The following is a 16,742-nucleotide window of genomic DNA, read 5'->3' on the forward strand; positions in this document are numbered from 1 at the left end:
ATTTACATGCTAGAAATAACAGCCAAATCTCACAAAACTGCGATTACATAAAGCAAGAAATGTGTAATCAATCTACTCACCTTTCTGCAGAGATTTCTTTCAGAGTAATTTCTTGCAGTAATATGAAATTAGAGTTTTTTTTTGTTGAACAATGTAATTTTATATACTCTTAAAAAGACTGAAGAGTCACAGCTTGAATACCTCTGATCATAGGTTTTGATTCTAAAATAACTGACAAGTTATCTTTCACCATCCATCTTCCATGCTGGCATATGTTGACTGGTTTGACTGGATCCAGTGGGTCCAATGACTGCATTGAGTGGAGAGCATGTGTGTGTGGCACCAGCACTAGTGAGTTGCCATGCAGCTTGCAAAACTACACTACAATCCCCTTCAAATGAATGGGGTTACAGTAGAGGAAGGTGGCTTTATTCTAGGAGATGAGAAGTTAGTATCAGAGAAGGGGTTAGAACAGAACAGGTTTCTTGCTGTAGAAGAGTTACATGGCTACTCATATTATAGAAGATTGGGTGAGAGTAACTGCTGTGGAGCTGTAAAGAGAGATAATAAAATGGTGGTGAGGAAATGTCAGAGTGAACTGTGAAAATAGAAGGTGAATTGAGGTGAGTAGTGACAGAAGAACAGTGAGTGAGATTGTGGAGAGTCAGTGAAGGGGAAAATGTAATGAAGAACAGTGATTGATAAATTGACAAAGAGAAGAATAGATGACTATAAAGATTGGGTGGAAGTAGTGAATGGTGGAGAGGTAGTCGATGATATGAGGGAAAGAAGGGAATAGTAGACAGAGGTGGGGTTAAGAAGTAGCAGAATAGTAATAATAAAATGGTGGTGAGGAAATGTCAGAGTGAATTGAGGTGAGTAGTGACAGAAGAACAGTGAGTGAGATTGTGGAGAGTCAGTGAAGGGGAAAATGTAATGAAGAACAGTGATTGATAAATTGACAAAGAGAAGAATAGATGACTATAAAGATTGGGTGGAAGTAGTGAATGGTGGAGAGGTAGTCAATGATATGAGGGAAAGAAGGGAATAGTAGACAGAGGTGGGGTTAAGAAGTAGCAGAATAGTAATATAGTAGGCTGAAGAAGGATGAGTGAGATGGGAATGATGTGTAAATGAGTATGTTGTTCAGAAATGAGGCAGATATAGTGCTGGAGAGAATAAGAGATGTAAGGTAATTTGGTAGCACAGAAGGGTAATCTGTGTAAAATATGAGAGGAGAGTAACAATATTAAAAATTAAAGGTGGATTATGAGTGAAGAGATTATATATTTGTTTTGCTTTTATTTTCTAGTTGGATATCCTTGAAGATCCCACGATTAAAAATGTTATAATTCTCCAAACAGTTTTGCAAGAGGTAATTGTTTGTTTTTTTTTATTTTGCCAAAAAAGCAAATCATTTTATATTTTGTCTTCAGTGTTTTATGTTCACTTTTCCATACTAATAGAAACTGAATGATTTTGAAAATATAAAGTTACATATGTGAGATCTTGTATTAGGTCTTCTGAGTAGAAAGGATTTCTTAGACTTAGTAATAAATATATATATACATTATAAGATACTATTAACCCTTTAGTATTCAGATTACTCTGTTGAATGTAATCCTTATTTACTCACATTGTTTAGAATTAATCATGCATTATCTCATAGCTTTGAGATTTTGATAATGTGATTGTATATTTGTACTATGATATTATAGGGTAGGTGTGAGAAGCTGGATCTGGTTGGTTTAAACATGAAACAGCCAGGACATTTTGGCCAGATATAGCCGGTTTAAATGCTAAAGGGTCTGTCTTATCTTTTGAGTGTATATTTACTACATTTCTAGATGAGTTCATATTGATGTCTGTTTTTCAGAGGAAACAGCCATCAATAAAAGAACTTCACTTTTTTAATCAATCTCAACATGTTCCAGATTGATCTCTGATCATCAACAGATATCTCATTTCTGGATGTGTATGTAGGTCTCCAGACTGGATTTACACCAAGAACATTTCGTTTGTAAATTAAGGGTAATAATGTCATTATCCACTAGTCCACTAGGGTATATATAAACTGTGACATCCAATTAATATGCCACTGACCACATTGGGATCAGAGCCAACCTTGGTACAGCCATTGTATTAGAACACTGACTAAGACACAGTATTTTGTTTGTCTTGGTCTAACTGGTTTCCCTTTTATAGTTCAAGGTTTAGCATTTATCAGACCCACCGCGTGGCACCTTCGGCAACTGTCTTCTGTTATAGCCTTGGGTCAACCAAAGCCTTATGATTGAATTAGGTAGTAGGGGGGGGGGTGTTCCTGTCGTGTGTATGCATGTGTGTGAAGTTGCTTGTGCCTCCTAAGGGATAGGAGGGAAAGGGCAGCCAACTACAAAAGCTGTTCATGTACAAATATCAAGCTTTGAAGAACCATATCACCCAAGCTTGTATATAAAAATTGGCTTTAGTCAGCCCAGAACTATGGTGGAAACCACTTGCCCAAGGTGCCATGCAGTGGGACTGAACTGAAAACCATGAGATTGGAAAGTACCTCACAGTCATTTGACTGTGGCCATACTGGGGCACATACTGTAGTGTGTTAGTTGAAGAAATCAACCCCTGGACTTATTTTATTTTAAGCCTAGTACTTATTCTATTGGTCTCTTTTGTTGAACCACTAAGTTATGTGGACATAAACACACTAACACCAGTTGTCAAGAGGTGATGGGGGTCACACACAAGCACAAAAACACACTCATATAGATATATATGATGGGTTTCTTTCAGTTTCTGTCTGCCAAATCAACTCACAAGGCTTTGGTTGGCCTGAGGCTTTAGTAGAAAACACCTCCCCAAGGTGCTATGCAGTGAGACTGAACCTGGAACCATGTGGTTGGGAAGAAAGCTTCTTACCACACAGCCATGTTTATGCCTATTATAAAATCAATAAAAATCCACACTATTTATGCTTAGTTCATAAATTAACATTAGGAGTCCTTAATTTATCAAATACTTCCATTTACAAACGCAGGTTAACTGAAGGCATTAATATTTGTATTTTCTCTTCACAGGTAAAGAACCGCAACATCGCAGCTTATAAACGACTCCAAGACTTAATAAGCCATCCAGATAAACATTTCTATATTTTTTCAAATGAATTTCATCAGTAAGTTTTACCGTTACAAATTTTCTTTTGGACTATAAATAATAGTTTCAGATTTTAGGGGAGCAGGTTAGTCAATACTATCAACTCCAGTACATGACTGATACAATTCCGAAAGGATAAAAGGCAAATTTGAAACCGCAGATTATAAAGAGTCTGGAAAACATAACAAAGCATTTTGCCTGATTCTGTCACCTGACCTTTTTTTAGATTATAATATTAATTAAGTAAAGGATAAGGGGTAAAGACACCCTTCATTTATGAATGACCATGACATTGCACCTAAAAAGTTACCCTCAGAGGCACAAGTCCAGGCAAGACCAGCAGTTACCCATGCATACCAGCCACCCCTTTCCACACCACTGATGTTGTCCAAGGGAAAGGCAAGCACTAATACAGTTTGGCACTGCTGAGTGAATTGGAGCAACATGAAATAGAGTGTCTTACTCAAGAACAAAACACACTGCCTGGTCCAGGAATCAAATTCACTACTTCATAAATGTAAGCCTGATGCTCTAACCACTGAGCCATGCACCTACACTAATTAAGTATAGTATTACTAGTTATAGTAATATAACCATTTGTTGTTATTTTGACAGAAGCTGACCAAGCAGAAGCCTGCACTATCCTTCTGTGTCTGTTTTGGTAGGGTTTTTACAGCTGGATGCTCTTAACACCAACCACTCCACAGTGTGAGACGAGTGCTTTTTACATGGCCCCAGCATAGGCGAGGCCAGTTTTGGCTTGGTTTTTACAGCCGGATACCCTTCTAAATGCCAACCACTTTACAGTGTGGACTGGATGCTTTTTTTAAGTGGCACCTACACTGGCAGGGTCACCAAGTAACTTTGCAAGTCAAGGAATCTTTGAGAGTGGTGAGGGGGATTGGAGGAGGTGATCTATTGTGTCAGATTATGTAAGGTCAGAGTGTGACACAGAGACAGAAACGTCTTGCTGTAGAGGAGGTCATGGTTATCCAGCCAGAGAGAGAAAGAGAGTGTTAACAAGAAATAGGCCAGAAACATGAGTGCTGCTGTTCCTCAGTTGGTCTCCATCTTCCACATGTGCCATCCACTTTTTATATATATATACATATAATATTTTGTTAATTCTCTCCAGACCTTCCGTAACCCACTACTTTTTCAGATTACTCTGTGAAAACAATGTTTATTTACTATTTTGAATTAATCTTCATTATCTTGTAACTTTGAGATTTCAGTGATGTAACTTTATTCTTAGAATGACATTGTAGAGTAGGTGTGAGAGACTGGATATGGCCAATTTGGACCTAAAACTGAGTGAATATTTTGACCAGTTTAAGTGCTAAAGGGTTAATTTTCATTGAAGCTTGTGAGGGTAAAAACAGAGTTACTCTGCCAGAAAAGGAAGAATTCAATACAAGAGGAAGTGTCAACCATCCTGAGCAGAGATAGATTCACACTTTTTTCTTTTATAAGTTAGTTGTGACTTGAATCATTATTGTATGTAGCTTGTTAATTAATTTACAGCATTGGTTCATTTCTTTCTTTTTAGGTCAACATACATTGAACGTGAAGCAGGAGAATCTTCTAATGACCGTAATGACCGTGCCATTCGAGAGGCCACAAAGTGGTACCAAGAACATTTAAATTCTGTCACCAATGGCAAAAATAACATAAAAGTTGTTCTTCTCTCTGATGATGTCACCAACAAGCTGAAAGCAGAGGAAGATGGGATTCTTGGATTTAGTAGTAAGTTGGGTTTTCTGTGTATCTGTCTGTCTGTCTGGAAATTGGAACTCAACTAAAATAAATCAAAAATTATTTTAAAATGAAGGTTTAACAATTTTTTTCCATTAAATAGTCATTAGCATTTTATTGAAACTAATTCTCTCTACTAAAGGCACAAAGCCTGAAATTATGGAGGAGGAGACCAGTTGATTACATTGATCAACCCCAGTGTTCCACTGGTACTTATTTTATTGACCCCAAAAGAATGAAAGGCAAAGTTGTCCTTGGCAGAATTTGAACTCAGAACATAAAAATGGACAAAATGCCACTAAGCATTTTGCCCTGTGTGCTAACAATTCTGCCAACTCACCACCCTACTTTTTTTTTTTTTTTTTCATTTAAAATAATGATATGAAAAAATATAATTCAATGTGATTTTTCTTTTCAGTGAACTACTTCATCAAGAATTTGAAAAATGCTACTCATCTACTTGACAAGTTGGCATCTCATGAAGAAAACAATCATGTAAATATTACAAGTGTTTTTTCATCATATATCAAAATGAAAGACCAAAAAAAAAATGTGATATAGGTGTCAGCATAACCGCATTGTTAAGAACCATGCAATCATGGTTCACTTCGCAATTACCTGGTTTCAGATTCAGTCACACTGCATAGCATTTTGAGCAAGTGTCTTCTACTATAGTCCTGCCCTTGTTAGTGAATTAGGTACACAGAAATTATGCAAAAACCTGTTGTGTGTATATGTGTGTGTAGATACTTTTATTAAAGCCAAAAATATTTTCAGAAACTGTTGCTCAGTTTCACATTGCTGTTTGTCAGACAGTATGATCACAACTGTCCACTCTGAGTAAAAGTGAATGAAGATTTTATTAGCTTTAATAAAAGCATATGACCCTGCCTTCTGTATTCAAGTACTATTATTTTCCACCTTACCTTCTTTTGCATTTGTGATTTACTTTTGTTATGATACCAATGTTCTGTAGCTTATCAATATTTTTGCTTATTTATTTATTTTTCTTCTTTTTAGCCTATTGGAAGAACTTTATTCCCAGAGCATTTATCATTTTCTGAGATACAGAAAGGTATTAAACTTGGTAAATACAAGCAAGGAAAATTCCAAGCAAGTCGAGAAAACTACCTGGAGGGTAGAGTGAGTGTTATTGGTGCAGATGAGATGGTGAGTTATGAAATATCTTTAATAAATTTTTCCAACTCTTTTTCACTATAACGTTTTATATGAGATGACTTAGAAGTGGGAGCTTTTCCTTCCTTTCTTTCTCTACCTCCTCCTCTGTTCTTTTCTGCCTTGCAAATTACAAGGTCACCTCACTAGTGCCAGTGCCGCATTAAAAAGCACCCAGTGCTCTTTGTAAAGTGGTTGGCATTAGGAAGGGCATCCAGCTGTAGAAACCATGTCAAAGATGCATTGGAGTTTGACGCAGCCTTGCAGCTTACTGGTTCCTTATGAAACCAACCTACCCATGCCAGCATGGAAAGCAGTCATTAAATGCCATCTCAACAAAATTCCATCCATTCCATGTTAAAACAATGATGATGATGCAGATAGGTACAGATGTGTTTGTGTGGCTAAAATGTTTGTTTCCCAACCACATGGTTTTAGGTTCAGTCCTACTGCATGGCACCTCGGGCAAGTGTCTTCTACTATAGCCTCAAGCCAACCAATGTTTTGTGAGTATGTTTGCTAGATGGAAACTGAAAGAAGCCCATCATATATATGCATATAGGCACAATCACAGCTCAGTGGTTTAGAAACCTGCTTTCCAACCACTTGGTTTTGGGTTCGGGTGGCGATGGTGGTGGTAGTGATTATGATGATGATGTCCTATTGATAATTGTCTTTTCTCGTTTTGTGTGGTTAGGTTTTAGTTGTTGGCCGTGAAAACCTTAATCGTGCTGTCAATGAGGACATTGTTGCTCTTGAAATCTTACCTGAAGAAGAATGGACTTGTCCATCCTCCATTATAATGGAAAATACAGCAGACGAAGTGAAGGAAGAAGAAGTAGAGGTATTTATTTATTTATTTATATGTGTGTATGTATGTATATCTTTTAGTGAACGTGCATGGCTTAGTTGTTAGGGTATTCAGCTCATGAACATAAGGTTGTGAGTTCAATTCCCAGCAATGTGTTGTGTCCTTGAGCAAAACACTTTATTTCATGTTGCTCCAGTCCACTCAGCTGGCAAAAATGAGTTGTACCTGTATTTCAAAGGGCCAGCCTTCTCACATTCTGTGTCATGCTGAATCTCCCTGAGGACTATGTTAAGGGTACACGTGTCTGTGGACTGCTCAGCCACTTGCAAGTTAATTTCACAAGCTGGCTGTTCAGCTGATAGGATCAACTGGAACCCTTGTCATCGCAACCGGTGGAGTGCCAGTCAGTTTTATAAATTTTTATCATTGGTTTCATCAATTACGTATAAACATTTATATATACCCTTGTTTCTCCCTTCTTAATATCTATTATTTCTACCTGTTTTATGTTCAATCTCTCACACGTACCCGACAATGTCATTCTAAAAGTAAATCTCAAAGCTGCTCCAGCATGGCCAGAGTCAAAATGACAAACAAATAAAAGAGTAAAATAATAATTAGATATTACATTTGACAGAGTAATTCAAATGCGAAAAGTATAAAATATATTATTATTCAAGAGGTAATATTTATACCCACTTAAACAGTGATGTTCTGTTAGAACAAACTTTACAGTGGTAGATACCATGAGAGAAACTCTTATATTGGGTTTTTGGTGCAAAATGCACTCTTGTTTATATCGCTAATAGGGAGATAAATCCCTGCTATCTCCAGCACTGAGACCACCAGATCACATGATTTCAACCTCCCTTGGTCTTGTCAGTGATGAACACTCAGCTGCTAGAGATAGCAGCGACTCATCTCCCTGCCAGCGATATATAGAAAAACAGTGTCAGAACAGGTGCTGGTATCATGATTTGAATTAATGCTTTGTATTTCTACCTCTGCCTTTCACTTCCCATCTTTGAGGTTCAATGTTTACTTCCACCTTGTTTGAGTGTGAATATACCCCACTCTATCGCATCCTGCCAGACGGTATTTTTCCTTCTCTTTAAATGGATCCTCTTCTTTCAATGTCACATTTTAATCTTTTTCTTCTTTGTCAACCTGAATTTTTCTGCTCCATCTCTCTTCATATTAAAACTCTCTCTCTCTCTCTCTGCATTTACTGTTTCAATACTCTCTCCTATAATGTTTAGTACTTCTCTTTCTCATCCTCTCTCTCTCTCTCTCTCTCTCTTCTCCTATAATCTTTGGTGCCTGCCTACTCTCCTCATTCCCTTCTCCCTCTTTCACACACACTTTCTCTTTCCATTTACTGTTTCTGTGCTTTTATAACAATTAGTGCCTCTCATCTTCATCCTCCACCTACTCTACCCTCTCTCTCTCTCTCTTTCACTGTTTCTACACTATTTCTCTTACAATAATTAATGCCTGTAATTCTATCTTCATTCTTTTCCCATATCTCTCACTCTCTCTTTCTCTTCCCCAATCTACAGGGTGTCCACAAAGTCTGGGTACATGGGGATTAACACATACTTTAAGAAATTATTATTTCTTATATTTAATTGTTTATGTTCTGATTTTATTTACTCCATGTACCCAGACTTTGTGGACCCCCTGTATATCTAGTGTGTTTAGATCTAGTTTTGAATCTTTCTTCAAAATTTCTTTTTAATGCTGTAATCCTATCCCTAACCACCACAACTACCTTCCCATCCTCCATTAAAAGTTCAATTAAAGAGACAATGTTTTTTTTTTTTAATCAGTTTTATCTGCTTTCTACTCTCTTATCAACCTTCAGGATGAAATTAAAAAGTCCATCAACAAAGTTCCAAAAGAAAAACGTCAACTAACTGGACGTATTGTTGGTATTATACGGCAGAACAGACGAAATTACTGTGGCATTCTTCAGCTATCAGATATAAAGGAGGTAAAGTAACGATTTTCTGATATGGAATTATATGTGGTGCATGCATGGGTGTATTGTTAAGAAGCTTGCTTCCCAACCATGTAGTCTTGGGCAAGTGTCTTTTACTATAGCCCCAGGCTGACCAAAGTCTTGCAAGTGGATTTGGCATGGTAAGTGATTACTCCCTCAAAGTGCCAGGTGTTAAAACACCTGAAAGTCATGAACAGGTAAGACAACTTGCCTCCGGTCTCATCCAGGAATGATGGGCATTGGTGTTTTGCCATTTTTGTGGTGAATCATACCACCAGTCTGCAACTTATATGCATATGGTGTAAAAACTATGTGCTGATATGCCCCAGCAATGCATACATAGGAATAAATTCAAATATGAAATAAAATCAGTGCTAGTGTAATAAGCATTCTCGACTTCATAGAGTAAAGATCCCCTTTGGTCATGAATAACCATGGGATTGCACCTAGAAAGTTACCCACCAAGGCACAAGTCCAGGCAAGGTTGTTTATGGGAGACCAGCAGTCAGCCATGCATACCAGCCTCCCCTCTCCTCACCACCAATGTTGTCCAAGGGAAAAGCAAACACCAATACAGTTTGGCACCAGTGGTGTTGCAACTCATTTCTACTGCTGAATGAACTGGAGCAACATGAAATAGAGTGTCTTGCTCAAGAACACAACTCACTGCCTCATGATTGTGAGTCAGACATTCTAACCACTGAGCCATTATGGTTAACATATATGCTTTGTGTGTTTGCATGGAAAACTGGTGAATATTACTTTGCTTGGAAACAGGGAAGGGTTGGCAGAAGGAAGAGCATTTGCCCAAGAAACAAACTGGCCCCAGCAAATTTAGATATTAAAAGTAAAAGCTATTTTTGAGTAGGGTTTTCTGTGTTCTAACTCCAAATATTTCTGTCTTTCATTGTTGCTCTTAGGTTAAAAGTTAGGTGTTAAACAGAAAATGAACTAGCAGAGTTGGTAGAATATTAGTAAAAAAAAGATTGTGTATATATCTTGAATCTCCACATGCTAAGTTGAAATCTAGCCATGGCCAACCCTGTGTATTTTGCGTTTTAATCTATTCATTTATTTGTCTCAGTTGTTTGACTGCAGCCATGCTGGAGCACTGCCTTTTAGTCGAAGAAATCGACCCCAGGACTTATTCTTTGTAAGCCTGGTACTTATTCTATCGGTTGCTTTTGCCGAACTGCTAAGTTACGGGAATGTAAACATACCAGCATCAGTTGTCGAGCAATGGTGGGGAGGGATAAACACAGACACAAAGACACACACATAAATATATACATATATATATATATATATATATACGACAGGCTTCTCTCAGTTTCCATCTACCAAATCCACTCACAAGGCTTTGATCAGCCTGAGGCTATAGCAGAAGACACTTGCCCAAGGTGCCATGCAGTGGAACTGAACCCAGGACCATGTGGTTGGGAAACAAGCTTCTTACCCCACAGCTACACCTGCGCCTATAATGTTTTTTTTTAATGAAAGAGACCTATCTCTTAATCCCTGCGAATATTGTTTTTATTTCATTTAATTGTTTATTTGTTATTAATATATAAATATATTTATGGATTTTTTTTTTTTTTTTTTTTTTTTTTTTTTTTATGAAGAAAAAGACCCATCTCTTCATCCCAGCAAATAAGTTAATTCCTAAAATTCAGATCCGCACCGAACAAGGCAAGGAACTTGTTGGACAACGTATTATAGTTGTCATTGATAAATGGCCCCAATATTCACGATTTCCTATGGTAAGTACTTTGTATTAATTTCTCTTGACTTTATTTTTTTACTATATTTCTGTTGAAACACATTAATTTTGAAAATAATGAAGAATTTTGGAAAAATAGCTTTGTCATTAATTAGTTGGTGTCTGGATCATAAATTCACATTCAGAAAATTTTAGTTTATCATAGAACCTGGGTCAGTCTTTGGTAGGTTGGTATCAAAAGGGTTAAACATCATCACCATTTGGCATCTGTCTTCTATGCTGGATTGGATTAGATGGTTTGACAGGAGCTTGCAAAGTAGAAGACTGTGCCAACCGCTACTGTCACCTGTGGCATGGTCTCTATGACTTGATGCCTTTCCTTTGCAGGAAAGCCATTTTACAGAGTGTATTGGTTGTCTTTTACATGGCACCAGCCCCAGGAAGATCAGCAAATAACTTGCAAGACAGAGATCTCTCAACTGAGAGGGAGAGTGGTATTGAGTGACATGGCTTTGTGCCAGGTCATGAGAGGTTAAACTATGATAGAGACACAGAAACAGGTGTCTTGCTGTAGAGGAGACAGATGGTTACTCAAGTCAGAGAAGACAGATGGTTGTGATGTGCTGGGGTGTACCTTCAACGTACAAGGAGGTGAATGTAAGTGGAGTGGTACAAAGGATTGGATAGGGTGCATAAGCAGAGAATTCACAAGAGGTGCCAGTAGCATGTAAAAAGCACCTTTCAAACTTTGGGCCTTGTGGAGGCAGTGACAAGTGACCAAGACCTTTGGCAATATACCGTGCTTAAGAAGACCTGTCAAGCCAAATGAGATCGTAGTTGTGGCTGATGCCAGTGTTTCATAACTGGCACATAAGAAACACCCACTACACTCTTGGAGTGATTGGCGTTAGGAAGGGTATCCAGCTGTAGAAACCATGCCAAATCAGGTTGGAACCTGGTGCAGCTCTCCAGCTTACCAGTTTTCAGTCAAACCATCCAACCTATGCTAGCATGGAAAAAGGACATTCGATGATAAAAGGAAAGGGAAATGCAGTGAGTGATGAAATACAGCTATATAGGGAAGCAACAAAACCTTTAGTTTAGTATTACAGATCAAATGGTGTCAGATAGTTGGTATCAAAGGGTTAAATCATCATCATCATCAACTAATGTCCGTTTTACATGCTGGCATGGGTTGAAATAATTATTAATTTAGAAATATTAACTGCCTTAATTCTCTTTTTATCTGTTATGGTTATGATTTTTTATTTGCTTTAAAGGGACATTTTGTCAAGAAACTGGGTCCAATTGGAGATAAAGACACTGAAAATGAAGTCTTATTATTGGAACATGATGTCCCCCATTCTGAATTTTCTCAAAGAGTGCTTGAGTGTTTACCGAAGTTGCCATGGATCATAACAGATGAGGTAAAACAATTTACATTCTTTTATTTGTTTCAGTCTATGGACTGCTGTGCTCTTTTTTTTCTTAAACCTTTTCCTTATTATATTAGTCTCTTTTGCAAAACTGTTAAATTACAGGGATACAAAAAGTTTGTCAATTTTACAGGACTTGAAACAAAGACAAGACATTCGTCATATCAACATCTGCAGTGTTGATCCTCCCGGCTGTACTGATATTGATGATGCACTTCACTGTAGACTCTTAGAGAATGGTAATTATGAGGTAATGTAAACTTTTTATTTTATTTTGTTGTATTTCTCTGATAAAAAAAGTTGTAATTTGCTTGAAGCACTGCAGTAACTATAAACGAGATAAATGTTTGCCAAATCCTTTGAGCAAAGTTAACCATAGCTTTGTGAGTGAATCTGATAGATGGAAACTGAAAGAAGCCCGTTGTATCTTTTATCTTTTTCCTGTTTCAGCCATTAGACTGCAGCCTTGCTGTGGGCACCACCTTGACGGATTTAGTCAAACAAATTGACCCCAGTACTCATTTCATCAGTATCTTTTGCTGAATTGCTAAGTTACAAACCAACACCAGTTGTCAAGTGGTGATGGTGGACACACACATAAATATATACATATATACAACATGCCTCTTTCAGTTTCCATCTACCAAATCTACTCACAAGGCTTTAGTCAGCCCAACGTATAGTTGAAGACACTTATCACACACACATATGTTTATGTGTGTGCATATATATATATAAACATATGTATGTATGTATATATATATATATATATATATATATATATTGGTGTTTGGAAGGGCATCCAACTGTAAAAACTTTGCCAAAACTGACCACACCTGTGATTATGCCACGTAAAAAGCACTAAGTCCACTTTGCTGAGTGGTAGGTGTCAGGAAGGGCATCCAGCTGTAAAAATCCTGCCAAAACAGTCACAGAAGTCTGATGCAGGCTTCTGCCTGGCCAGCTCTTGTGAAACTTCCCACCCATGCTAGCATGGAAGGCTGATGTTAAACAATGATGATGATGATATATATGTATATATACATACATACATGCATACATTTACATATACATATATATGCTGACACACACATATACATGTGTGTGTGCATGTTGTTTCTCCTTGTCTTGGCATCAGATGATAGCTGTAAGCAAATGGCCCTGTCATTCACGCAGTGTCTTTTGTTTTCAATCTTGTGCTAATGTTCTGTCATCTGGGAAATATCACTTTGCCTGGAAACAGGTGTGGGTTGGTGACAGGAAAAACATCCAGGCATTGAGAATGTACTTCGATGAATTCCATCTGACCCATGCAACCATGACAAGGTGGATGTAAAAAGGAAGATGAGGACAATATAGATGAAATGTATGAAGAATAATAAATTAAAGGTACAGCATAGCATAAAATTATTGAAGGGAAAAGGAAATCAATAACTAGATTATAGGATTTACACACACATACATCTTTTTTTTTCAACTACTATTCTTTTCTTCTTTTACTTGTTTCAGTCATTTGACTGCAGCCATGCTGGAGCACCGCCTTCTAGTCGAAGAAATCGACCCCAGGACTTATTCTTTGTAAGCCTGGTACTTATTCTATTGGTTTCTATACGATGGGCTTCTTTTCAGTTTCCATCTGCCAAATCCACTCCCAAGGCTTTGGTTGGCCCAAGGCTATAGTAGAATACACTTGCCTAAGGTGCCATGCAGTGGGACTGAACCCAGAATTATGTGGTTGGGAAGCAAGCATCTTACCACACAGCCATGCCTACAATATCTACAAAATTTACTCATAAGGCAAAAAAGCTAAGACCATTGTTGATCTGTATCAATTCTGCTGTTCTTATAACTCAGGTGTCTGTTTCAGGTTGGTGTCCACATTGCCGATGTATCTCATTTCATCCGCCCATACACAGCTATAGATGATGAGGCCAAACACAGAGCAACAACAGTCTACTTGACCGATCAGGTAACTAATTGTATCATTGAACCAATTCTTTCATTAACCTTTTAGCATTCAGATTTTTCTGTCAAATACAATGCTTATACATTCACACTATTTTGAATTAACCATGCATTATTTCGAAGCTCCAAGATTATGATGATGTGATTGCTTAATTTTAGAATAACATTGCTGGGTGTGTGTGAGAGGCCAAATCTGGCCAGTTTGAACATAAAATTAAGTAGAATGTTTGGGCCAGATATTGTCAGTTTAAATGCTAAAGGGTTGATGAATTTTGTTGCTAATTACTTGATATTTTATATAAATTAACTCTTTGTATTCTAATATCTAGAGAATAGACATGGTACCTGAATTACTCAGCTCAAATCTGTGTTCCCTTCGAGACGATGGTGACCGGTAAGTTGACATGCTTTTCTTCTCTTTTTCTTTCTCTTTTCTTCTGGCTTTGCTTTCCGAGTTCAAATCTTGCTATGGTCAACTCTGCCTTTCATCCTTTCAGGGTTGATGGAATCTATTAGCTCTTTCTCTCAAATTTGTGGGCTTTGTGCCTATAGTAGAAAGGATATTAACTATGTAACACATATTTCTCAATAAAACAATACTTTATCAGTTTTTATCAATTTTTTTTTTCTTTTCCTTTTAAATCTTTCTACAGCTTTGCCTTTTCCGTCATCTGGGAGATGAATGTAAATGCCGAGATTATAAGCACTAAATTTCATAAATCCGTTATCCGTTCAAAGGTAAGAAGTAATTAAATAGAAATAAAAAGATCTCTTGGGATATTATATTGTTTTCTTATAAGTGGGGCAGTACATTCTATTGAAACTAACATCTACATAACTGGATACTTTGTTACTGATTATGATCTTGGCTGTGGTTATTTAACCACCAGTTATTTCTGACTGAGTTGACTCTATGATCAAAAGTATTCTGGCAATGACCAACACAACCTTATAGTTTTTTTGGTGGGGTTTTTCTGGGTATTGTGTATATAACACTACATTATGCATTGTAGTGTCAGATCAGACATCAGTTTTAAGATGCCTTCCCTCTACAACCAAAAGACTTCTAGAAGGAAGCCACAAAATTTATCCGAGGTTTAAAAAAATTAAAACTTAACTTCATCTTTAGTTCCAAAAATTCGTGTAAGCTTTGAATTTATTAGTAGCTTTGCTGTTGTTAACCCTTTTATTACCATGCTTATGTTGAAATACATTGCCTTTGAAAATAATAACAAATTTAGTAAAATGTTTTTGTCACTGGTACATAAATTAACATAAAATTTCAATGGAAGGTTTTAATTTAAATCACTTCAACCTTCTTGTTACCATAATCGTAGTTGTGGCCAAAGCCAGTGTCACATTACAGGCACTTGTGCCAGTGACACACAAAAAGCACCCTTTGAACGTTGGACCTCATGGAGGTGATAAGTGACTGAAACTTCTGGTGATATGCCATGCTTGAGAATATTCGTCAAGCCAAATGAAATTGTAGTTGTGGCCAATGCTGGTGTCATGTAACTGGCATGTAAAAAGCACCCATTACACTCTTGGAGTGGTTGGTATTAGGAAGGGTATCCAGCCATAGAAACCATGCCAAATCAGATTGGAACCTAGTGCAGCACTCCAGTATGGAAAGTAGACGCTAAATGATGATTTCTATTGAAATACGCTGCCTCTGTTTCAATTAAATTTGAAAATCATGAAGAACTTATTAAGCTAACTTTAGTGTTATTAAATTGTTGTATGGTACATAAATTAACATGAAAATCTGATGGCAGCTTTTAATTTAGATCACTTTAAAATAGTGAATTAGTATCATATAACTTGGAGAAGTTTCGGGTGGATTGGTTTAAAAAAGGTTAATGAAGATAATAAAAGAATGTGCAAATTAAGATAGTTATCTGAACTGCTTACAGGCTTCATTCACCTACCAAGAGGCTCAATCAAGAATTGACAGTGATTCTACAGATGAACTGACTGAAGGTCTACGTCGACTGAACAATCTGGCAAAGATTCTAAAGAAGAAGAGGATTGAAAATGGGTCTGTTTACTTACTTTTCATTCTTTCTTTTATGTCATTTTTATTGTCAAGCATAGCTGTGTGGTTAAGAAGTTTGCTTCCCAGTCACATGTTTTGGGTTCAGTCCCACTGCATGACACTTTGGGCCAGTTTTCTATTATAGCCCCCGCCCATCCAAGGCCTTGTGAGTGGATTTGGTAGACAAAAACTGAAAGAAGCCCATTGTGTGTATATGCTTGTGTGTCCTTGTCTTGGCATCATACTGTAGTTATAACCAAATCTCACTGTCATACAAGCAATGTCCTTGATGTCCAGTCTTCCAAAAACATATCTGTCCATGAATCGGGTGGTTATAAAACAAACTTCTTGACCACACAGCCATATCTGCAGCTTTAAATATATATATATATATATATATGTAGAAAAGGAGTAGGTAGTAACTCTATAAGATGTACCCGGTGCAAGCTATGGACACATAAGAGGTGCAGCAACATCAAAGGCAGGTTAACTAGCAAGTTAGTTTTTGTTTGTGGCAGATGTTCAGGTGCAATAAAGACTGTAAACAAACAGGAAACAACTTCTATCTCATTCCAGGGTGAAAAACTAGAGGTAGTCGATAGCTTCCGCTATCTGGGCGACCAAGTTAGTAGTGGGGGTGGGTGCGCTGAAAGTGTAGCTGCTAGAATAAGAATAGCCTGGGCAAAGTT

At 37.3% G+C, this 16,742-nt stretch overlaps 1 protein-coding gene across 2 annotated transcripts in view; it reads left to right on the top strand.

The window, feature by feature from the left end:
- The window catches only part of LOC106881652 (exosome complex exonuclease RRP44), a 43,131-nt gene that overhangs the window by 10,828 nt on the left and 15,561 nt on the right, over nt 1-16,742 (top strand). For both annotated transcript variants that reach the window (XM_052970749.1, XM_014932116.2), the window contains exons 2-15: nt 1,313-1,375; nt 3,075-3,169; nt 4,700-4,896; nt 5,324-5,400; nt 5,926-6,075; nt 6,779-6,925; nt 8,757-8,885; nt 10,517-10,654; nt 11,895-12,041; nt 12,184-12,300; nt 13,918-14,019; nt 14,345-14,409; nt 14,669-14,753; nt 15,932-16,056. In XM_052970749.1, the coding sequence (XP_052826709.1) occupies nt 4,896; nt 5,324-5,400; nt 5,926-6,075; nt 6,779-6,925; nt 8,757-8,885; nt 10,517-10,654; nt 11,895-12,041; nt 12,184-12,300; nt 13,918-14,019; nt 14,345-14,409; nt 14,669-14,753; nt 15,932-16,056 (1,283 nt within the window). In that variant the 5' untranslated portion in view covers nt 1,313-1,375; nt 3,075-3,169; nt 4,700-4,895. The remainder of the gene's footprint in view (nt 1-1,312; nt 1,376-3,074; nt 3,170-4,699; nt 4,897-5,323; nt 5,401-5,925; nt 6,076-6,778; nt 6,926-8,756; nt 8,886-10,516; nt 10,655-11,894; nt 12,042-12,183; nt 12,301-13,917; nt 14,020-14,344; nt 14,410-14,668; nt 14,754-15,931; nt 16,057-16,742) is intronic.

Source organism: Octopus bimaculoides, chromosome 9 (genome assembly GCF_001194135.2).
Source record: "Octopus bimaculoides isolate UCB-OBI-ISO-001 chromosome 9, ASM119413v2, whole genome shotgun sequence".
Taxonomy (NCBI): domain Eukaryota; kingdom Metazoa; phylum Mollusca; class Cephalopoda; order Octopoda; family Octopodidae; genus Octopus; species Octopus bimaculoides.